Source organism: Stigmatopora argus, chromosome 21 (genome assembly GCF_051989625.1).
Source record: "Stigmatopora argus isolate UIUO_Sarg chromosome 21, RoL_Sarg_1.0, whole genome shotgun sequence".
Taxonomy (NCBI): domain Eukaryota; kingdom Metazoa; phylum Chordata; class Actinopteri; order Syngnathiformes; family Syngnathidae; genus Stigmatopora; species Stigmatopora argus.
In genome coordinates this window covers 12860986-12886090 of record NC_135407.1, presented here as the reverse complement: position 1 = coordinate 12886090, position 25105 = coordinate 12860986, and the positions used below count along the sequence as shown (strand labels likewise).

At 41.6% G+C, this 25105-nt stretch overlaps 1 protein-coding gene across 9 annotated transcripts in view; it reads left to right on the top strand.

The window, feature by feature from the left end:
• The first annotated feature begins 2550 nt into the window (after positions 1-2550).
• top2b (DNA topoisomerase II beta) overlaps positions 2551-25105 on the top strand; it is a 202255-nt gene continuing 179700 nt past the window's right edge. For 2 of the 9 annotated variants that reach the window (XM_077589959.1, XM_077589963.1), the window contains exons 1-5: positions 2560-3032; positions 11845-12009; positions 14055-14145; positions 18538-18601; positions 20191-20336. In XM_077589959.1, coding sequence (XP_077446085.1) covers positions 3018-3032; positions 11845-12009; positions 14055-14145; positions 18538-18601; positions 20191-20336 — 481 coding nt within the window. In that variant the 5' untranslated portion in view covers positions 2560-3017. Of the gene's footprint in view, positions 3033-11844; positions 12010-14054; positions 14146-14465; positions 14569-18537; positions 18602-20190; positions 20337-25105 lie in introns of those variants that run through there. The other 7 variants (XM_077589955.1, XM_077589956.1, XM_077589957.1 and 4 more) reach the window with 7 other exon arrangements.

Here is a 25105-nt window from a genome sequence, read left to right as displayed (position 1 = left end):
GTTCTGCAGACTCTGCCGCTTTAAACAAGTGTCGATAAGACTGTTGCTTTAACCAGTCAGATTTCGAGTTGGCAACACCACAATGCCTTATCGCAGGCGTAGGGATACGTCATCGCTTTCACCAACTATGAGGCTAGTCATTAGCCAGAGCTACCAAACTTTATTTGGAGCGGGCTGCACAAGCAAATATATTGTTGTGTTGATTAGCTTTGATGGCGATAGAAAAGAAGGAAGAAAGAAATAAGGATGGATATTGTGTACAGTTAAAAATGATTTTTGGTGAGTAAAATATGGCTATATTCCTAAATAATATTTCAATTGTGGGCCAAGTTCTGATATCTGAAAAGCTCCAGTGTTTGTATTAGAGCTCCAGTGTTTGTATTTAATCACTAAATGCCGCTAGGAAGTGGATTTTACCCCATTTTAGTGCAATGTTTGCCGTTTCGCGTATGGACGTATCGACGTTCATCGCTCTATTTTTCCTGGGGAAATGATACTCTGGGCCCGGTTCTGATGTCTAAAAAGCTCCAGTATTTGTATTTAATCAATAAATGCTGTTTTCGGCTGGATTTTACCCCATTTTCGGGCAATGTTTGCCGGTACGCCATTGACGTTCATCGCTGTCTTTTCCCGGGAAAATCACCCCCTCGGCCCGGTTGTAATGTCTGAAAATCTCCAGTATTTGTATTAATCATTAAAATGCTGCTAGGAAGTGGATTTTACCCGTTGAAGGCGCAATGAGAAAATGCACGGACCGCCACTGTGTTCAAAACATTGTAAAAGCTTTTCCTGACCTGTCCAAATATCCTGTACTTATAGTTCAAAGAGAATTTTCATATCTTGAGAATCTCCCTCTCTCAACATATGCCTCAGTTAAAACCCAATAGTACGTATTTGATTTCAAACCAGCCATGTTCCTCTGAAACCCACCCACTAATATTCAAATTAACGCCCACTTTGGGCAGAGATAATGAGGGCTTTAAAAATGGAGTCAGAGGACAAGGGTCTTGTTTTTTCCCTTGTTAATAAAGAAAATTGACCATCGAAGCTTCAATAATGTCTTGCCTATATTTTGTCACTTATCCTACCAAAATTTTCAGAACTAAAATAAGAACATCTAACAAGAAGTACACAATACCGATCAAGGACACATCAGGCGACAAAACAGCTTTACTGAGGAAGTGAGGAAGTTCGTGAAGTCATGACTAAATCAGGGCAAAATACACATTTTAATATATAATAACACATGTTGCACTCCGAGTAGATCGTTTCCTGACAGTGGAATCCGCAGGACAATGCTACGATAGATATCACGTTTATATTGAATTAGATGTTAAATAAGCCCTGTCAGCCAACTGGGACGACCGTTATCGCTCGTTGACCCTTTTGCATCAGTCTTTCCATAAACCCAACGTCATTGTCAATTTGAAATGCATACAAATTGCTCAGTTTTCAACGTAAGAGATGCACACGACCCGTTTTTGTTTGCCTTTGTCCTGCAGTCAGCTGGGAAGAGCTCCAGCAGCTTACAACTGTCTCAAGGACACGCAGTGTTGACAATGAACGAATGGTAAGAGATTCACTAAAATAGGTGTGTGTATATATATATATATATATATATATATATATATATATATATACATATATACATATATACATATATACATATATACATATATACATATATACATATATACATATATACATATATACATATATACATATATACATATATACATATATACATATATACATATATACATATATACATATATACATATATACATATATACATATATACATATATACATATATACATATATACATATATACATATATACATATATACATATATACATATATACATATATACATATATACATATATACATATATACATATATACATATATACATATATACATATATACATATATACATATATACATATATACATATATACATATATACATATATACATATATACACATATATACATATATACATATATACATATATACATATATACATATATACATATATACATATATACATATATACATATATACATATATACATATATACATATATACATATATACATATATACATATATACATATATACATATATACATATATACATATATACATATATACATATATACATATATACATATATACATATATACATATATACATATATACATATATACATATATACATATATACATATATACATATATACATATATACATATATACATATATACATATATACATATATACATATATACATATATACATATATACATATATACATATATACATATATACATATATACATATATACATATATACATATATATATATATATATATATATATATATATATATATATATATTTAATCAACAAGTTATTTTACATTCACTGTAGTAGAACGTGCCAGAGAAGGTTACTGTCTTAAGATGGCCACCGGTCGCTAACCCCGCCGATTGCGATTTTGTCGATCTAGTTCTATAGATAATTATTTTTATTATTACATATAAATAAATATACACATATACACATGTCATATCAGTGAATGCTACATTTAGCAAATAATCGCTTTTTGTTTTGCGAGTTGGACTGAAATAAAGGTTTGGACATTTTAGTTTGTAAGTCGCCGTTTAATATTTTTGTTCTTGTTTTTAAAAAAAAATTTTTTAGTAAATGTATGGTTTCATCTTGCAATCATTGACACGAGAGTGACTTGATAGCGCCTTTGTTGCAAACTTAGGCCTTGAGCGGCTATTAATGATTTTGTTGTTGTTGTTGTTGTAGTAATAGTAGCCGTAATACACTTTTGCAAGTTTTTGGCTTTTTTTCAATGATCAAATCAATAACGTGGGAGTTGAGTGGGCTTCGATGACTTATAATTGGTAAGACGTTTGTTGTAATATCGGTGTAATTGAAAATTGTTCAGTGGAGGCGTCAACAGTCACAAAGGAAGATACCCAGCGACGCTTCGGGAAGCAGTGGAATGGATACTTGGAAGGTAAATAATTCCTTCGATTAACATTTGTCCTTGAAGAGAATTGTATGTACGTACATCGCAGTGTAGTGATTTTATTCCAAAATTCGGGTTTTAAATATGGATATTCTTAATTATAGCTAGTGCCATCTTTATTTTAAAAACCTGTAAACTGTTATGTTTACAACTGATAATACACTTCGCAGTGGCAAGTATAAAATTGTTAATGTATTTATTTCAATACACAACTCTCCTCACCTGAAATATTTGCGTCTTTTCTCCTTAATTTCAAAATTCAAAACTCAGTAATCATCGTTCGCAAACGGCCCTGACGATGTATGTTTTAAAATCTTTGCGTGTACAAAATTCTCTTCATTTTGCATGTCCCAATTTAAGGACTGAGCGGAAAAAAATCTTTTGTTTTTATTGATTCATTTATAAGTAAATCTCATTGCAATATTTTAATTACACTGAGAAAGCGTACTTGCTTAACTGCTGGGCAAGAGAACTGGTAATATTTTCTTTGTAAAACTGAAAACAACAATACATTGTATCAACAATGTAAAGTAATTCCAAAAATGTATGGACATGACACCAATGTACACCCACAAACAGTTGACAAAATCCATCGGTCCCCAACCACCCTGGTCCATCGGAGAAATCAACATTAACGTTTTAAATCTCATGCACATTAAGTATGAAGCTAACGAGCCACTGGCACACTGCAGCCCAGGTTGCGAGATCGCAAATACTCCAAATCATTCATTCATCTTCCTTAGCATGTATCCTCGAAAGGTTTGCAGGAGTTGCTGGACCCTAACCCAGCTGACTTTGGGGTAAAGGCAGACAACACATTAGACTGGTCACGAGTCAGCCGCAGAGCACACAGAGACATACGACCATCTGCACTCAGTCATACCGCCACCAGCGGGAATTGAGCCCGCGCCTGCCCGCACCTAAGTCAGGCGAGTGAACCTCTACACCACAAAGTGGTGATAAACTACTAGGTTTGACGGGAATTTCGCCCAATCTTTCAACATTGCTCCACGTCACACACTCACTCAAGTGCATTTCATAGGACAAATAAGTGTCAAAGCTCAATTCAACAAAAGGGTGCCGGGTTGTTTTTGTTAGATTCCAAAGTTTATTATCCTTTAGATGATGCATGCACTAACTCCTATTTCTGACAAGACTGCACTTTTCTCTATTTTATTAACACAAGGTGCGTTTTGAGCAATGTTCCCTCTAATTTTTCGTTGGTCTGGGCAGAAAGACAACCTCCCTGAGCGCACTGAGTACCAGTGTGAGCGACATTATCGGTACTCTGATGATTCGCCTAAAGACGTTTCGCCGACGGACGTTTGAGAGACGGGCAGGTCGCCGAATGGACGTTCCGCCAAACGGAGGTTTCGCCGAAACGGGATTTGCGCACTCGCCCCGCCCCCGGATCGTGTGTGTACAAATTTTTCAACCTCGGCCCGCGGGCCATATACGGCCCGTTAGGATTTTTAATCCGGCCCGCCGCCGGCGTTGTCCAAATTATAGTAAAAATCAAGGATTCATTTCCCTTTGCCGCTCATCACTCTCAATTTATTAGTCTACCATCAATGGCAGCCCGGGAATAAGCACTCTTGGGCGGGCATGGCAGCCCGAGAATAAGCACTCTTGGGCGGGCATGGCAGCCCGGGAATAAGCACTCTTGGGCGGGCATGGCAGCCCGGGAATAAGCACTCTTGGGTGGGCAGATGTAGCAGAACCGAGCCGTAAAATGACAGCAATCAGGTCAAATCCATCTTAAAACAGCATTTAATGATTAAATACCAGTGGCGGGCCGTCAGGGCCTTCAAGGCCTTCTCTGCTGGTCTAAGAAATATCTGAATCATATATTTTGTCCATCAATACGTACTTATTATTCCAAATGGTCTGTTAGCTTCCTTTCATTGCTTTTCCCCCTGGTTGCACTGCTTCCAGATGTGTGTTTTCATATTGAAGCATTTAACCAATCACATTTCAGCCATTATTTGTTGCCAGATCAGATCTGCCTCAAAGCCTGCACAATCAGTTCTTGCGGGCTCTGCTGCATTAAACTAGACTGTTGCTTTTAACCAATCAGATTTCGAGTTGGCAAGCCCACAATGATTTTTCATAGGCGTTAGCATTTTGCTGGCTGGGACATGTCATTGCTTTCACAAACTATGATTGGCTAGTAGGCGGGCCAAAGCAGTACCGAGGCAGCCGAGATCGCAAACTCCACCCACTATGGCCGACAGAAGCAAAAACAAATAGATTCTGTTTGCTCACAAAGCTATTTTCCAGACGGACTTTTTCAGGAAAAAAATTGACATCATTAAGAAAGGGCGGTCAACTCCGAAGCTAGCAAGCCTGTTACAGCCGGAAAAATGGTGTGTGGGGCACTTTCAGCGCGCTAACTTAGCTCCACAAGCAAATAGTATATTGTTGTGTTGATTTAATGCTATTTTCAAAACGGACTATGCTGGAAATATGACAGGACAGGGTCGACTTTCATCATTAGCTTCGATGGCGATAGGAAAGAAGGAAGAAAGAAAGGAGGATGGATATTGTGTAAAAAGGATTTTTGGTGAGTAAAATTACAAATATGGCTATATTCCTAAATAATATTTGAAATGTGGGCCAAGCTCTGATATCTGAAAAGCTCCAGTGTTTGTATTTAAGCTCCAGTGTTTGTATTTAATCACAAAATGCTGCTAGGATGTGGATTTTACCCCAGTTTAATTTTTGGCGTTTCACCATTGACGTCCATCGCTGTCTCTTCCCGGGAAAAATCACCACCCTGGCCTGGTTGTAATGTCTCAAAAGCTCCAGTATTTGTATTCAATCAATAAATGATGCTAGGAAGTGGATTTTACCTAATTTTAGTGCATTTTTTGTCATTTCATGTATGGACGTATCAACGTTCATCGCTGTCTTTTTACCGGGGAAATGATACTTCGGGCCCGGTTCTGATGTCTAAAAAGCTCCAGTATTTGTATTTAATCAATAAATGCTGTTTTTGGCTGGATTTTACCCCATTTTCGGGCAATGTTTGCCCGTACGCCATTGACGTTCATCGCTATCTTTTCCCAGGAAAATCACCCCCTGGCCTGGTTTTAATGTCTGAAAAGCTCCAGTATTTGTATTTAATCATGAAATGCTGCTATTAAGTGGATTTTACCCCATTTTTGTGCATTAATTTATTGATTATTTTTATGTGTCACAGCTGTAGCTGCAGTAGAGGTTTTATAGCCATAAAATAATTTTTGAGGGTTGGATTGATACGTTGAAGGCGCTACCAGAAAATGCACCGCCCGCCACTGTTAAATACAAATACTGGAGCTCTTTGCACATTGGAACCGAGCCCAGGGAAGTGAATTCCTCGGTAAAATGTCGCGATGGAGGCAAAAAAACGTCTATATACGTCCATTCACCAAACGGCTCAAAATGCTCTCAAATTCGGTCAAATCCAGCCAAACACAGCGTTTAATGATTAAATACAAATACTGGAGCCCTTTGGACATTAGAACCGAGCCCAGGGAAGTGAATTCCTCGGTAAAATGTCGCAATGATGTCGCGATGGAGGCAAAAAAAGTCCATATACGTCCATTCGCCAAACGGCTCAAAATGCTCTCAAATTCGGTCAAATCCAGCTCAAAACAGCGTTTAATGATTAAATACAAATACTAGTATTTGTATTTAATCATTAAACTAACAAATACTAGTATTTGTATTTAATCATTAAACGCTGTTTGAACGAACGTTCATTCGGCGACCTGTCCGTCTGTCAAACGTCCGTCGGCGAAATGTCTTTAGGCGAATCATCCGGTCACGACATCATCATTGCTTGCTATGGGCACACCAGTATCACACCTGCCACAAGCAGGTGCATGTCAATGTTCCCTCTAATTTTTCATGTAAAACATGCTGTAAAACACGAAAAACATAAGAGTGGACAGAGCTACTGCCACTGGCTGCCGCTTAAACGGCGCCATCATGGGGAAAGGGGTAAAAAAAAAAATGGATTTTATTTACTGCACGCCATATGATTTCTGCTGCGCAGAGAAGACGGGAGTAGTGCGCAATTGTGCACGCGCACAGCTTAGAGGGAACATTGCTTTTGAGTCACCTTAATAATAAAATAATAATAATCGGACATAGGCTTTGTCATCATCATTGACTCGACAAAAGCCTAATTGTCATCATACCCAGGTTTGCGTATGACAAAATTGGTAGTGCTTCTCCATAAGGTGCGCTAAAGGCCCAAATAAATCATAATTTATAATTTCAGACTCGTTGGCATTCTGCCGTGATGGATACATCGCATCACCCCCCGAGCGGATCACTTACCTCTCACTGTCTCCTCACTTACCTTCAGTCAGCCAGTAGGAGGCAGATCACCGCCCAACGTCTTTTCATGTTAGCTCACCCCGAAGTTATTACACAGAAGGGATTGTGTGTCGTGCAAGTTTCGATGGTTGTGCGAAAAACTGTCTTTAAGCCTATTTGTCCTTACTTTGTGAAACCTGTAGCGTCTGCCAGAGGGCAGCAGCTGGAACAGGTTGTGACCAGGGTGGTATGGGTCCCCGACAATGTTCCTGGCTCTGCCTAGGTAACGAGGGCTGGCAATATCTTCCAGTGAGGGCAGAGAGCAGCCGACGATCTTCTGGGCAGTGTTAATCACTCTCTGCATGGCCTTTTTGTCTGCTGCTGTGCTTTCAGCGTACCACACTGTGATGCAGTATGCCAGGATGCTCTCCGCAGTGGCTCTATAGAAGGTTACCAGAAGCTTAGTGTCCAAGTTGTTTCTCCTGAGTACCCTGAGGAAATGGAGTAATTTCTGGGCCTTCTTCACTACTGCCGTGGTGTTTGTAGACCAGGAGAGCTTATCCGTGACGTGGACCCCCAGGAACTTAAAGGACTGTCGACACATACTCCATTTATGAGGAGTGGGGCCAGATCTATGCTGTGTTTGCGAAAGTCCAGGATTATTTCTTTAGTTTTTGTGGTGTTCAGTGTGACATTGTTCACCGAGCACCACGAAGACAGTTTGTTGACCTCATCTCTGTAGGCCGACTCATCCCCTCCTGAGATGAGTCCGACCACAGTGGTGTAATCGCAAATTTGATGATGGAGTCAGACTGGTGGGTTGGTGTACAGTCGTATGTGTACAGGGAGTACAGAAGAGGACTCAGTACACAGCCTTGAGGGGAGCCTTTGCTCAGTGTAATGGAGGAAGAGAGGTGAGGACCAAGTTTAACAGTTTGTGGTCTGTTGGTTAAGAAGTTCTTTATCCAGCAGCAAATGGAAGAGGTTAGTCCAAGGTGGGAGAGTTTGTCAGTCAGAATGTCCGGTATTATAGTGTTGAAGGCTGAGCTAGTCAATGAAAAGCATCCTCACGTAATTCCCATGGTGCTCCAGGTGGCTCAGTGCTGTGTGTAGAGCTATGGCGATAGCATCCTCAGTGGACCTGTTTGCTCTATAAGCAAACTGGTGAGGGTCAACTGAGGGAGGGATTGTATTCCTGATATGGCGGGCGACCAACTTTTCAAAGCACTTCATGATCACAGGCGTGAGTGCAACAGGCTTATAGTCATTCAGGCTGTCAATGGTTGGCTTTTTAGGGACAGGGATAATGGTGGCAGATTTCAGGCAGGATGGAATGATGGATTGTTGCAGGCAGCAGGCAACAATTGATTGATTGATCAACAGACACCTTTCCCGGCCACGCTCCTGCCGGATGGCGGCGGGCACTGACGCAGCGGCTCTCTGTACTTTCTTACATAAAAAACGAAATGTCCGGCAACGAATTGTCCGTCGACGAAATGTCCGGGGACGGAATGTCTGTTCGACGAACTGTCCGGCGCCGAAGCGTCCGTTCGACGAAACGTCCGGGGACGAAGTGTCCGTCGATGAAGTGTCCATCGACGAAGTGTCCATCGACGAAGTGTCCATCGACAAAATGTCCGGTCACGACTAGGCACGCACACACACACTCACAAGTACCTCAGTTTTAGACAGCGTTCTGATTGCAAATTTGTTCCTCTCCTTTAAGATGATTGGCGAAGAGGTTCAGAGACGGGAGTTCAGGTATTTGTATTGAGTTCCAGGTATGTGTGGCACGTAAAGAGAAGGTGCTTTGGCTGAATGCACTCTTTTTGAAGGGAACTACACTGTCACCTCTAGAGCCAGCCGTTGGTGCTTTGGTGATGTGTTAAAATTCTTTTGAACAAAATCTTGCAGTGGAGGAGGATTTTTGTGATGGAAGATTTTGTAAACTAAGGTGGCATCAGCATATTTAACAGTAATATCCCAGTTAAGGCGTTTGTGTTTTTTAATATCCGACAGTGGTGGTCCCTTGTTAGTTTACTGTCCAATACTTTCAGAGCTTGCTTATAAATCGTTTCTATTGGTTTTAGTGTTGTTTTGCAGGTCAATGACCAACTTGTTCGGCAGTAAGTCATGTATGTTATGATCATTGTGTCAAAATATAGTTTTGCTGCCTCAAGGCGTTAGATTAAATTTCATTGAGTTTTTTTTAATCTATCGTTTAATTTTGATTTAATGTTTTTCTAGAAAGAAGGAAACCCCTGTTTCAGTAGAATGTTTTTTTTGTCTCAAGCCTAATTGTAGCCTTTTCAGTGTGTATGGACTTCTGTTAATATGATCCACAATTTGCTCCGTTACTATCTTTTCCAAGACTTTTGAGACGACTGGAAGGATGCTAATAGGTCTGTAGTTGTTTGTTAGGTTCTTGATTAGGTCCTCCTAAGTCAGGGGTCACCATACTACGGCCCGCCGGCACATTTGGACCGGCCCTCTGAAAAATACCAGAGACGCTATCGTTTTTTTAATTTTTTTTTATTTTTTATTTTTTATTTATTTTTTTTTTTTTTTGATGCAGCCCGCCGGCACATTTGGACCGGCCCTCTGAACAATACCAGAGACACTATATGATTTTTTTTCCTATTTGGCCTTGAAGACTGGGACGTTTTAATCTTGTGTTTGGTTCATTGCACCCCTGCTGAGCCCACAAATCATCCCAGTGAAGCGGGGCTTCGCATTGCTTCTTTGGTGACACGCGCGGGGAGAGTGTTTCCCTTTGATGCAGGCGGGCACGTCCACCGTTGCATGCACGAGCAGTGTTACCGAGACATCTGGACGATCACAGGTGAGGGCGGAGCCCTGGGACCATCGCGGACTATTCAAGCATATAAAAACTGCAACCTGTTTGAGAACGGAATAATGGCGAAAAAGTTAGGTGAGAGAAAAATTGATTCAGAATGCAGGGTATTTAACCTGGAGTGGACAAACGATTATTTTTTTGTTCAATGCAAAGAAAAGGCTGTTTGTCTCATTTGTCGGTGGCGGTATTCAAAGAATACAATCTTTGCCGACACTATGAATCCCGTCACAAAGACAAGTACGATAGCTTGCAAGGCCAAATACGAGCAGACAAACTCTCAAAGCGAAAAAGTGGACTACTATCTCAGCAGAACCAGGCATCCGTTCGGGCCAGCTTTTGGGTTGCTAAATTGATAGCAAGCAGCGGTAAGCCTTTCACTGACGGAGAGTTTGTTAAGAAATGTATGGATACTGTCGCGGAGGAGGTGTGTCCCGAGAAGAAAGATGCATTTAATGCCGTAAGTCTGTCGGTGAGTACAATGACCAGACACGTTGAAGAAATCGGGAGTAATGTATATGCCCAGCTGCAGCAGAAGACGAAATAATTTGACTTTTTTTCATTAGCACTGGATGAAAGCACGGACGTGCAAGACACAGCGCAACTGCTCATTTTTATTCGTGGAGTTAGCGCAAACTTTGAGATTTGCGAGGATCTGGCAGCCCTCCAAAGTCTCAAAGGGACTACAACGGGAGAGGATATTTTTGACAAAGTGTGCCAAACCATGGAGAAGTTGGACCTGGACTGGTCAAAGCTAGCTAGCATCACGACTGACGGGGCTCCTAGCATGGTGGCCGAAACTCGCGGTCTAATAATGGGACGCATGAACCGGGAGTTGGAAAAAAGGGGTCTCACCGCCCCGCTACGAGTCCACTGCCAAATTCACCAGCAAGCACTGTGCTGCAAAATGTTGACGTGGGATTCTGTAATGACGGTTGTGGTGTCGTGCATAAACTTCAGAGCAAAGGGAGAAGATTGTGCATGGCACAACAGAAAGTTAATGTTCCATGGCTTTTTTTTCTATGAAGAACCCAGAGAGAGTTATTTAGTTATTATTTATTTCATAAATAGTGTTATTTATTTCCTGTTTTTTCTGTGAAGAACTCAGAGAGGGTTATTTAGTTATTATTTATTTCATTAATAGTGTTATTATATGTTTCCTGACTTTTTTTCTGTAAAGAACCTGGAAAGGGTTATTTGGTTATGTGTGGCTTTCTGGAAAACAATTAAAAAAAATTAAGCTCCCCTACGATCGTCACACTTTTTCTGTTACAAACTGACACCGGCCCCCCATCAGAGAAGGGAAAAGTTATGTGGCCCTCACAGGAAAAAGTTTGGGGACCCCTGTCCTAAGTGCAGAACTCGAGTTGAGTATGGTGACGGCTCTTGAGAAGAAACTGTCCTTGAGTCTGTTCGCCTTGGCTGTTATGGTCCTGTCACGCCTGCCAGAGGGCAACAGGTTGGTGGAAGCCGGGATGTATATTGTCTTTTATGATGCTCGTAGTCCTTCCCAGGCACCGTGATTCGTAAATGGTGGATAAGTGAGGTAGGGGGCAGTTGATGTTAGACATAGGAGAATTCCTTGAATTCTGAGTTCTAGTTCCTTGAATGTTGTATTTATAAATCTGTCAATCTTTTCAGCAGGCAGCAAATTGTAAGGGTGTTTCTGTCAATATGGAAGAGGCTAAGAGTGATGAGTTGAGCTCCAAGCTGTCTGTGGAAAGAGTGTACCAAAAGAAGACTCAACTTGAGCATATTCTTCTTAGACCTGACACATACATTGGCTCTGTGGAGCCCATCACACAGGTGAGTCTAATTTGTACTTTATACATTTGTACATGCGCCAGAAAAATAATATAACAATTACTTTGCACATAAAAGACATTTCAGTGGTACCTCTACTTGCTGTCTCAACATATTAAATATTCAGGTTACTAAAGGCCTCAACAAAACACTTTATCTCTAGATACGAAATACATTTCAAGTTTCGAAAAGCGAAATCTGCAAAATTCAGGCATCCTCTTGTGCAATTTTATTTTGAAATGTTTGTGCTAGAATTGCTCTCCCATTGGTTATGTACGCTAGCCTCCCATTGCCCATGGGGCTTCGTCTCCATAAAGTTCGACTTGTAAATGGTGCGCTCTAGGCGGCCACAGGCAGAGTTTGAGAGCGACCATCTGACGAAAAGCCCCTTTCTGGCCACTTTTTGATCTTTCCCTTGGACCAAGCTGGAGCCGCTCCGGCCGGTGGATAATTCCTGATTTGTGTGCCTTTGACCCTTGTTCGTCTTGGAGTTCTAGCACATTGTTTCTTGAGCTTTTCGTTACAGTGCTTAATGTAGCTTTATTTTATTTTTTGCCTGTCATCATTTTTATCCCAAAAAGTTATTCCTGGTGTTAGTGAAAAGAAGCTCTGTTATTGACTGGTTCACGAGTCTTGCTATCGCAAGAATGCCTTGGAAATGTTCTTGCATGACCTAATAATTATAACAGATTAATAAATAATTTTCTTATCTTTTTCTTTTTTGTGTTTTGCACATTTTATACAAAATTGGTATAATGTTATAATTTTTAAAGTGTTTAGTGTTGGGGATCTTAGAACAGTTAGAATGAATGAAAGGATTTCCATCTAAATTGCATCACCAGAGCTGCCAACTGTCCCGGAATTTCCGGGGTTTACCCGGAAACGTAACGCAAACTCCGGGACCCCACACAGCCTCCCTAAAGTCCTGAAATCCAAAGAAATTTAATTCTTTAATTCTTTATTGACACAACCCTTTCGGAAAAATACCACATTTCTGATTTAAATGCCTCAAAATTCACACGCTACGGCTTCTGCCACCTTGATTCAACTGCACTGTAAACCGGAAAAATTCAGTAACATGAGTGCATTGTGAATCATCCGAGTTACAAGTTCTGACAAATGATTCATCTTGTGCGACTTAAGTGTGGCAATTGATTCGGAATCGAGTGCATTGGTAGGCCTTGTTCGCTTTAACATTTTCGTTTTAGTTTTTTTCCTAAGGGAAGTATTATTAAGGCTAACTATACTACCACTCTTTTGTTTTGAAATAAATTCTATCATTTGCTCTAAAGGAAGTAGGCGTACACAGCACTGGTAAGTCAATATGCCTCCTCGGAATATGCGCAAAATGGATCACAATTTAGATGAAACTTTTAAGAAATCCAGACACTTGTAGAACTCTGTTGCTTCTTATTTGACGAAATATCCCATGTTGACGCCGTTTCCAAAAGGTCCGACATTTGCACTTTGAACAACATGCATGGCCGCCTCGTGGTGTAGCCTCGTGGTGTAGAGGTTCACTCGCCTGACTTCGGGATTGGGGTCCAGCAACCCCCTGCAACAAAATGCATTTGTGACTTCAGCTTTACACATAGTGACTGTAAAACGCACGTAGAAGGACCCAAACACAAAGATAAACTTATTTTCATTATGCTGTACTTTTTCAATAGTTTGCAAAACACAATATTTCAAAAAAAAATGCATTTTACATCGATTTTGCATGAATCACATTTATCTCGGAAATACTCCGGAAATGGGACAACGGTACTCCTGAAATGGGGTCGACAGAGGTTGGCAGCTCCCCATCACTATGTATTTACAAAAAAAAATCCAAGTTACAAATCCACTTCTGGAATGAATTCATTTTTTGAGTAGAGGTACCGCTGCGTCACGATATCAGTAACGACCCATCAGTGCCATTTGTGCTTTATTTCAAGGATTGTCATAAACATTTTGGACACATAAACATGTTAGTTTCAGTGTTTCAGTGAACTATATCTCCTTACAATGCATTTTCCCCCATACATGATGTATTCTTTCCTTCCCAGATAATATGGGTTTTTGATGAAGAGGTTGGAATGAACCAGAGAGAAATTACCTATGTACCTGGACTTTACAAAATATTTGATGAGATTCTTGGTGAGTGCAAATGTTTATTTTATTATTTGTACTTGTACTAATAACATTAACACCTAAATCAATTTTTCAGTTTATTCAACCCTGTTAAAATATCTATTTTTAAAGAGTTCTATGACCTAGCACCACTGTCAGTACAATCATAGACACCAGAAAAAAACCCAAAGTGGGTTAACATGATTTATACAGCAAAGTCACATAACCTTAGTCTTCTGTCTTTTATAACAGTTTATGTGATACATTTGAATTTTTTTAGATGGAGAAAAGGACCGTTGATGGAAAAAAATAATTTAAGTTAAATTAATTTTTTTCACCCTCTACAGGTGAGGTCTGACCTTACGACTTTAATAACTTTATTTCTGAAATCAAAATGCTGCAGGCCTTATATATTGCCTGAACTCTCTATTCAGAATGATTGGTAATTTGGTAAGTTTGGTAAGTCGGCTATTCTCTCTTCTTGCGAATACCCTGGGATCCTTCTTCACTTCGCGGCTTCACTACATCACAGATTTTTTTCTGGAAAAAAAAGTTCATAAAAATGAAAAACCACGCTCAAACTCACAAGCGGAAGACATGACTGGCACTCAACTGAGGGAAAAAATGGCGGGCAGTATTATTTTATCCGAAAATAGAGCTTTCTACGTGGCCGGGAGCCCGTGTGAGGGTGGATTTTTATCAGAAATGCGAGCCCCGTGCGACCTTCCGCCATGGCGCTTATTTGAAAATAAAACTTGCTTGGCGAATTGGACGGCAGAGAGCATCAGCGAAGGGGGATTTTTTTTAGAAATGCAAATCCCGGGCGACGTTATGGCGGATGGGCTTGTCTGAAAATGGAGCACTTTGGCCAGCAAGGATGGCGGGACGTCGAGGCGAAGAAATTTGGAAGTTGAAATTCCATTTAACTCCGGGCAGTTCGCTGACGTTATTGCACTTACCCAAAAACAGAGCTCCCTGGACGGCTAATTGATGGTTGGACGGCGCGGAGGATCGAAGTAGAAGTTTAATTTTTTGGTTGGCCGGCGCTTCGGCGGCCCATGCCCGCAGCGCCGGCTGGCGATCCGGCGGCCCATGCCCGCGGCGTCGGCCGGCGATCCGGCGGCCCATTCCCGCGGCGTCGGCCGGCGATCCGGAGGCCCATGCCCGCGCAATCGGCCGATGCCCGCGCAATCGGCCGATGCCCGCGCAATCGGCCGATGCCCGCGCTATCGGCCGCGCCATCGGCCGATGCCCGCGCTATCGGCCGCACCATCAGCCAATGCCCGCGCTATCGGCCGCGCCATCGGCCAATGCCCGCGCTGTCGGCCGCGATCCGGCGGCCCATGCGGCGTCCGCAGTAATGCAGACTCTGCATCGGTCCGTCTTGGTGAAGAAAGAGCTGAGTCAAAAGGCGAGGGTCTCTATTTACCGGTCGACCTACGTTCCCACACTCATCTATGGCCACGAGCTGTGGGTCGTGACCGAAAGAACGAGATCCTGGATTCAAGCGGCTGAAATTAGTTTCCTGCGCAGGATATCCGGACTCTCCCTTAGTGATAACGTGAGAAGTTCGGTCATCCGGGAGGGGCTCGGATTAGAGCCGCTGCTCCTCTGGATAGAGAGTTGGCTCGGTTATCTGATCGGGATTCCCCCTGGACGCATCCCTCGGGAGGTGTTCCGGGCACATCCCACCGGGAGGAGACCACAGGACCGAAATCGGAAACGCTGGGGAGACTATTTCTCCCGGCTGGCCCGGAAACGCCTTGCGATACTCCCGGAAGAGCTGGATGAAGTGGCTGGGGAGAGGGAAGTCTGGGCTTCCCTGCTGAACCTTCTGCCCCCACGACCCGGCTTCGGATAAGCGGAAGAAGATGAGATGAGATGAGATCATTTCTGAGAATGTGTGTATGTGCGTTAGTGTTTTTGTCCGTTAACATCGGACAAAATGGAGACAACACCGTACATCCGATTTGATTGCGGTTTTGATCAAACAATTTAAAATGTACGGCTCTGATGTTACCATGCTCGATTTTTTAAATTTGGGCCCCAGTTTTTCCAAAAATGGATTTTTCCACTTCCAATAAGGAATGTTGGCGGGCTTTATGGCCCGGTGGCGATTGTGCTTCATACCCGGGCAATTTTGTTTCGCGTCAGCCTCACTAGGGATACCCAGAGAGGACATAAGTAAAGGCACCATGAGAAACTGCCACCGCGGCTGCTTTGAAAGTGGAGAGGCTTTGTCGCTACACTTGCCACCATTAATACACCCGACGGGTCTCAGTCATCATAAAAAGACAACACCAAATGTGTGAAGAAAAGTACAATCAGGTTAAAGGAAGTATCATTGAAAGGTCTAAGGCCAGGCACAGATGTGAATCCTCCAAACTGACAAGCCTGATTACATTTCATGCACAAATCAAATTGATTGATGGATTCCATTGTTCTACTCACTTGAGGTGGTCACCTGGGTGAAGACCTTTTCAGTTCTTCTCTTCGCTTGCTTAGTTATTGGTAACATCTTGCAATTTTTACGTATATTCCTGAACACCTGTTTTTGTTTCTACTGAGAAGCCTACGCCTATTTACTGTGTGCAACCGGTCGTCATCAGGATGTTGTCCGAAGCCTTATTACGTGCCATTGCCATTGTTAATCTATGTGATCATATCCTGTAAAGGACCTAATTCAAGATTTAATTTTGTTGTAATTCAAATTATATTTTGTTACACTCCTAAACAGCGTTTTGATGTCATTAAGAATATTTCTGTAAATGTATATATATTTTGTGCGTGACTTTTATTGTGAAGGTCACAAATTTAAAAGAAACAGCTGACGCGTGAACCACGGAAGAGTTTGTTAGTCTTGTATACATCTTAGCACCGGCAAAAGCGACACAATTTATCAAGGTGGTTGGATATTTTTTACAAAGGAACGGAATATAATTAAACAAACGGAAAACCATCAGTTAAGAGTTGACCATCTTTCGGCTGGTACGCTACATATCCCAAGTTAGTAAAGCATATCCAGAAACAAGCACTTTTTCTAAATCCATTTAGTACATTGTCTTTATCCGTGTGCGGTCGTTTGGTCGCCAGTCTTTTGGTCGCCAGTCTTTTGGTCGCCGGTCTTTTGGTCGCCGGTCTTTTGGTCGCCGGTCTTTTGGTCGCCTGGACGTTTGGTCGCCGGTCTTTTTGGTCGCCGGTCTTTTGGTCGCCCAAATGATCGGCTGCTGCCATCTACTGTCAATTTATTAAAAAGAAGACAAAGCAAATTCACAGATGGTGTTTTTATTGAAGCAGTAAAACTTACAAATTCTAGCAACCTTCATTCTCTCTGGGAGAAATAAGAGCACTCATTTAACACATCGGCTGCTGCCATCGACTGTCATAGGCGTCCAATGAACCTTCATTCTCTCTGGGAGAACTTGCAATGTTGAAATACTTTAGATGGTCATTTTTATCAAACAAATAAAAGTCTTAGTATACTTTTAGCCCCGAAACTTTGACATTGAAATAAAAGGCAATAAGTAAAATTAATTTATTAAAAAGAAGACAAAGCAAATTCACAGATGGTGTTTTTATTGAAGCAGTAAAAGTTACAAATTCTAGCAGTAAAACTTACAAATTCTGTACAAAAATTACAAATACAAACTTACAAATTATGTACAAAGGGAATTCACAGATGGGAGTTTTTATTACAAATTGTATGCAATGGCTTGCAGGTACTCTACATTGTTCGCGAATTGATCCGGGTTTCCATAGTCCTCCGAGTTCATTGGACGCCTATGACAGTCGATGGCAGCAGCCGATGTGTTAAATGAGTGCTCTTATTTCTCCCAGAGAGAATGAAGGATGTTAGAATTTGTAAGTTTTACTGCTTCAATAAAAACACCATCTGTGAATTTGCTTTGTCTTCTTTTTAATAAATTGACAGTAGAGGGCAGCAGCCGATCATTTGGGCGACCAAACCACGACCAAAAGACCGGCGACCAAAAAGACCGGCAACCAAACTTCCGGGCGAGCAATCGACCGTGTACCGTCTTTATCAAATCCCCATAATTATCTGACTCCATCACAGTCCACTCCAAAACACAATCTTCCTGGTTTAAAACTGACACATCAAATAAGAATACTTGCTAGTTTCCAGCATTTACAAATGATGCGAAAAATTGTAAAAATGTGACATCAAATGTACTGACTTAACGGCTTGGCATATTTGCACGACCAATGAAATGATGTCTGCAGTTAGTCGCACATATTTCAGATTCGGCACGAAGATAGCTATCAAATGTCACTCATTAGAAAACATCTTTTCATAGTCTTCTGATTGCTGTTTTTTCTTCTTCACGGACTTGTTTATCTTTGCAGTGACTTTCAACCAATAAAATTGTATAACTTTTTAATTTGTTTTTTTTTCCACAGTGAACGCAGCAGATAACAAACAGAGGGACAAAAACATGAATTCCATTAAGATCAACATTGATCCGTACGTACAGTGTTATACGTTTTCTATTATATTTTCACACCTATAGAACGCACCGCAAGGGCGCCGTCTCAGTTGCGGGTGTATATACATATTTTTTCCCATGATAAGGCGCTTTGGCCTAATGGGCGTTAGCATGACACTATGCTAGTGTATGCTTTGTAAAGTGTATGTTATGCTAGCATATGTTATGCTTGCGTACGCTATGCTAGCATATGTTATGCTTGCGTATGCTATGCTAACGTATGTTATGCTAGTGTGTGTGTTTTTTGAAAAAGACAGCATGATTTTTAGATATTGAGATAAAAGGGACTCATGTTGATAGAAGTTAAAGCAGCTAAACATCCATAAAACCATCAAACTCCTTATTTTCTGGCTGATATAAAGAGTTCAGCCAACAAGTTATGCTCCATCACACTGTCAGACTCAAGAGTTCTCGCCGGGGTATTCCGGGAATTTGATGCCAGTTTTGGCGAAGGCTCGAATTACAGTTCCAGCCGGTACTTGAGCCCTGGCATCCACAATCCATTGACATATTGTTGCGTAACTCGCCCAACGCTGCCTGCCAGTCAGACATCCCTTGCTCCCAAGTCGTTCGCAACTTTGTTTTGAATGCTCTATTGACGGCAATTTCCAGCGGTTGTTGCCTCCTGGAATGACAGCAAGCTCGGAGTTCCTCTGCCGGATTTGGTACTTATGGATACGCTTGTCGGCATTCTTTTTGCTGCAGAAGTAGCGGAAGGCTATCATCTTTTCTTTGTAGTCTGCTGAAAGTTGCCGTGCCACCGTAGTTCTTGCCCGGATGGATATAAGGTTCCGTTTCATGAAGCAAAAGCATCAAGAGGGACCTCCATGAAAATCTTCAATTTTCATTTCATCGGCAAGCAATGTTGCCCTTAGTCAATTGGTGACTGTCGAGATGCTTCTCCCCGCTGCTCTTCCCTCTTAGAAACAGTGGTTGAGAAACTCTTCCAACATGGGCCATCTCTCTTTACCTTTGCGGACTCTCAGCGTTGCCTGTTTGTTTTGTTTAAGCAGATTTTCCAGCTTCTTCCACTTGTGAACCATGGACTTATTTATGTTGAGGTGCCTCGCTGCAGCTCGATTTCCATGTTTTTCCGCATGGCGCATAGCTGCCAGTTTAAACTGTGCCTCGTAAGCGTGTCTCTCTGTAGGTGCCATTTTCAGGGGTCAATATTGTTTTGCACAACGCATTCCTACATTATTTATAAGTACGTGCTCTATTGTTTAAAAACCACTGTCGTCAGTTACGTCTTTATTTTCACTTTAGCGTGTCAGCGAGAAATGCACCCAGACAATCTAACAGTCAGCGTCATACAGCGACATCTACAGAACCTTGACTTTAGTGCACAAAAAAGGTGCACCGAGTGATTGGGCGCACCGACCACTTTGGGAAAATATTTTAGACTTTTAAGTGCTCCCTATAGGTGTGAAAATACGGTAGTTTTCTTTTATCATTTTTAAAAAACTCAGACATTATTTTTACACATAGATAGTCTGAAAACAACTTACGTATCCAATTTTCTGTATACTTCTTTCACTCTCATTTTCTTTCAATCCATTTGCAACAGTGATTCCAACACAATTTCTGTGTGGAACAATGGTAAAGGAATACCTGTAGTGGAGCACAAAGATGAGAAAATGTATGTTCCAGCTCTCATTTTTGGTCACTTGCTCACTTCCAGCAACTATGATGATGAAGAAAAAAAGGTTACGGGTGAGTAGATGCCAGAGATTCCACCAGGCCAGGAGTATGCCATTACCAATAAATTTTTCAACTAATCAAAATTTCATTTATTGTGTTTTGTCATGCCATGTGTTAAAAGTCATTTTCCTTTAAAGAACACATGTGCTAACTGCCCATCGAAGATTCATCACCTTATTTAATGATCCTAGTAGCTATCTATGTTCTCTAGGGCCTTGTGCCTCTGGTAGGGTCACCCATGGCAAACTGGTCCAAGGGGAGGGACCAGACATAGAATTATAACGACCTACAAAATTGAACCAAGTTTTCCCCCATTTGGACATGGGTCACCAGGGCCCCACTCTGGAGCCAGGCCTTTAGGTGGGGCACGTTGTTGAGCACATGGCTGCTAGGCCTTTATACACAAATCAATGACAGTACATCTGAAACAAATGATTATAACAATATATTTGAGAGAAAAAGCATGCAAAAACTGTCTATCACATCCGAATATCTGAACATTTAAATATATAACCGAAAGTGCGATTACATTTGTAAAAGAATGGTTTCTGGTTTTTGAAATGTAAATTTACCATTCTACCGTGATAAAACAAAAACCATGCAATATCTGCACCAACTCGAGTTCTGCACCTAGGAGGACCAATCTAGACTCAAGATTTCTTATCTTGTACTTGCACTAAACTCCATGCCCCTTTAGTTACTTTTTATACCTGACTACTTATTTATGTGACCACTTATTCATGTTGAGTTCGAAGTTGACTACAGTAATATCTTGACTTACGAGTGCCCCAACATACGAGAAATTTGAGATTCAAGGAAAATTCCGAGCAAATATTTGCCTTGCGATACGAGACAAATTTGAGATACAAGCATACGAGACAGCGTGATGGCCGAGTCCGTGAGAGGCTGCTTATGATAACAGCGCACTGATTTTCTCGCCACATTTCCCTCGCGTAAAGATATCTACGAGCACTGGGTGTACAAGTTGCATTTTTACGTGTTTTTTTGCGTTAATCAGTGCATATTTACGGGAAAAACAATGGGTCCTAAGCAAGCCGGTGCAATGAAGGGCAGTGAGAAGAAAAAGCATATGATGACAATCAATATTAAGCACGAAATAATCAAAAAACATGAGTGGTGTACGCGCTACTGAGCTGCCGACAGGTAATTCTAATGCGGTCAATTTAGGCGATCACACCACTTCCCCAGACATCCACAGCCCAGCCACCTTCACAAAGCATGGATGTAAGTAGCTCGGCCTCTCCGCCCTCCCGAAAACAATATGATCCCGCTCCGCTCCCTTTCTTCGTTCAATGCCGTCTGATGTTCAAATAGCAGCCGTACAGCTATCATAGAGAGAGGTCCTAAGTTGCCTACCTGATCGGATGTCTTCACGGCACCGGATTGGAGTGATTGTTTGCTTTATGGGAACATGGTTTGCATATGTTGATATGGTACTCGGTCATTTGGTCGCCGGTCTTTTGGTCGCGGTCTTTTGGTAGAACAGGTTCAAATTATGACAGAGAGAGGGAGAGTTTAGAGTTAAATATCTAAATACTTTTGAAACCAGCTCTCAAAATACTGCTGAAACGATCTAAATACTGTCTAAATACTGTTGAAACTATCTAAATACTGTCTAAATACTGTTGAAACCAGCTCTCAAAATACTGCTGAAACGATCTTAATACTGTTGAAACGATCTAAATACTGTCTAAATACTGTTGAAACGATCTAAATACTGTCTAAATACTGTTGAAACGATCTAAATACTGTCTAAATACAGTTGAAACGATCTAAATACTGTCTAAATACTGTTGAAACGATCTAAATACTGTCTAAATACTGTTGAAACGATCTAAATACTGTCTAAATACTGTTGAAACCAGCTCTCAAAATACTGACCATCTAAAGTATTTCAACATTGCAAGTTCTCCCAGAGAGAATGAAGGTTCATTGGACGCCTATGACAGTCAATGGCAGCAGCCGATGTGTTAAATGAGTGCTCTTATTGATATTTCTCAGTATTTAGATCATGAATATAATTTTGAAAGCTGGTTTCAACAGTATTTTGAGAGCTGGTTTCAACAGTATTTAGACAGTATTTAGATCGTTTCAACAGTATTTAGACAGTATTTAGATCGTTTCAACAGTATTTAGACAGTATTTAGATCGTTTCAACAGTATTTAGACAGTATTTAGATCGTTTCAACGGTATTTAGAGAGTAGATCGTTTCAACAGTATTTTGAGAGCTGGTTTCAACAGTATTTAGACATTATTTAGATCTTTTCAACAGTATTTAGACATTATTTAGATCGTTTCGACAGTATTTAGACAGTATTTAGATCGTTTCAACGGTATTTTGAGAGCTGGTTTCAACAGTATTTAGATATTAAACTCTAAACTCTCCCTCTCTCTGTCATAATTTGAACCTTTTCTACCAAAAGACCGGCGACCAAAAGACCGGCGACCAAACGACCGCACATGTGTTGATATTGTGTGGCAGGAACTGTTCACTCGTGCTCTGTGTTCTTCGAGCCGACTTCTCTAGACCGGCTAATTGATCTGGCCATTTGCTTTGATAATCGTTTGCGTGAGCGTCGAAGGTAACACCAGGCACAGCTAGACACACCGGTTCCTCGTTCCACCGTCGTTCGGTCGTCCCCGATTCTACTTCCGACAACACATGCCTCACTTGCGCCCCAAATTGAGCCCTCTGCTGATGGGACCGAACCAATGTAGTTGAGCTGCACCAAGCTGATTTGGGATGAATGTGGGAAGGCAAGGGGCGCACTTCATATGCAGTTGTTGATTAACAAGCTCGTGGTGGCTTACATAAACGACATCCTGGCTTTCTCCTCGAGCATGAATAAAACACATCCGGCAGGTACCACAGCAACTGTTCACCGAACTGCACGACGGGCCGGTGCCACACTTTCAAAGAGGTTCTTCCGAAAGGCTCGGTCCTCTTCCCTGTTCTCCTCACCATTTACATAAACGACCCGCTCAACTCCTTTGAGTCATCCACCCTAGTCTCTGCATATATGGGCGACCTGGCGCTGCTCTGTAGCAGTCGTATCAAAGAGGAGGTGAGACTGAAGTCCGAAGTGGACAAAGTGGTTGGGTGGTCGTCACAATCACGTCTTACCTTCAATACGTCGAAGTCAGAGGTCACTTTCTTCTAAATGGACACTGCAGCTACATCACCCTTATCAGATCCATCGTCGAAATACACGGCCCCCGCCTGACCACCCTGGGCCTCTAGCACCAACATTAAAAACCTTGAGCGAGCTCAGCTAGATGCAGTCCGGTCAATCATCGGCAAACTCCAAACAACACCAACAGAGGCTGTGCTCCACAAGGTCCATCTCCCACCAGTTGCTTCCCGGCTTAAACTTGCCTGCCTGAAAAAAGCAGACAACTGGGCCCACGTCATGCCAGATGATGACAGCAGCCTTCTATTTGAGAAGCCGGTCCCTAAGCGCCACCAAACTGGTGATTGGAGGAGCACCACAACTCCCATCTTCACCCATCTCAACCTTCTACCAGAGGCCACGTACATATCAATAATATTCCATGGATGCTGCCAGCCCCACCACCGGTATTTTTCAATACCATCCCAAAATCTACAACGCCCAAACAGCAACTCGATGCAGCAGTCAAGACCATAGTGGCCAATGGATCGACTGAGCTGTACGTTTACACGGACAGTTCCACCTACAGCGGCACTTAGAATGGAGGAGCAGGGGTAGTCCGTCACAACGACTCCACCATCCACTCCTGGCATGCTCCAACGGGGACCATTACAGCTCGTTTCAAGCTGAAAAGACTGCCCTCATCATGGCCATCACATGGCTTGGTTAGGGTACTCGGATGATTCGCCGAGGTTGAAAAACTTGTACACACGTCAAACCCAAAAGCGACAAACATAATCTGTTTCTTAGGTAGAGGTTTTGGAGCTTGGGGAATTGTCAATTTACCAGTTTTTTGGGTTTGTCCTTGTCAGTCATTACATTTTTACTCCAACATTTATTTGCATTAAACTCTGTAATTGCAATGCCAAGTCTGTAAGTTTTAAGCCTAAATTCTCTCAATTTGAATGCCTTCAAAGCAATAGAAAGCAACCTCATCTAGTTGACATCAATTGCTTAATGCTAATGAAATCCGTAAATATTGTAATGGTCATCAATATGACACATGACAAAGCATATTCCACCCGCACAGGACAGAACAGGGAATGTCTTCCTTGCACTGAAAACACTCCATGTCTTCCCAGTCCTAGGGAAATTATGCCTATTCTAAAATCAATTATTTTATCCAAGTCAGCCAGCTACTGTTTGCCTAATTGTTTGAATGAACCCTGTTTCTGCATTGGTGTTTTCATGTTTGATATCATTAAAACCCAAATACTCCTTAATCTTTAAGATCTAATTTCCAAGATGGTGCAGCAGCCAGTGGCAGTAGCTCTGTCCACTCTTATTTGTTTTTCATGTTTTACAGCCCTTCTATCTTTTTTTTAATTACATTTTAATATTTCTTAATACATTCCTTTTTACTTTACTTTGTACTTTATACTTTTAACTTTAATGTTTTTACAACTTTCCTTGTTCTGTTAGCCTGGCTTCTTTCTGCTACTTCTTTTTTTGGAACCATTCAACCATGCCTATGCTGTCATACACATGGGACTAGCTGTTACAATACGCAGCTGGAAATTCGGAGCTGGACAAAAGTGCCGGGAGGAGAAGCAACGCTTCGGGACAACCAACAACCATTCCATCATGGG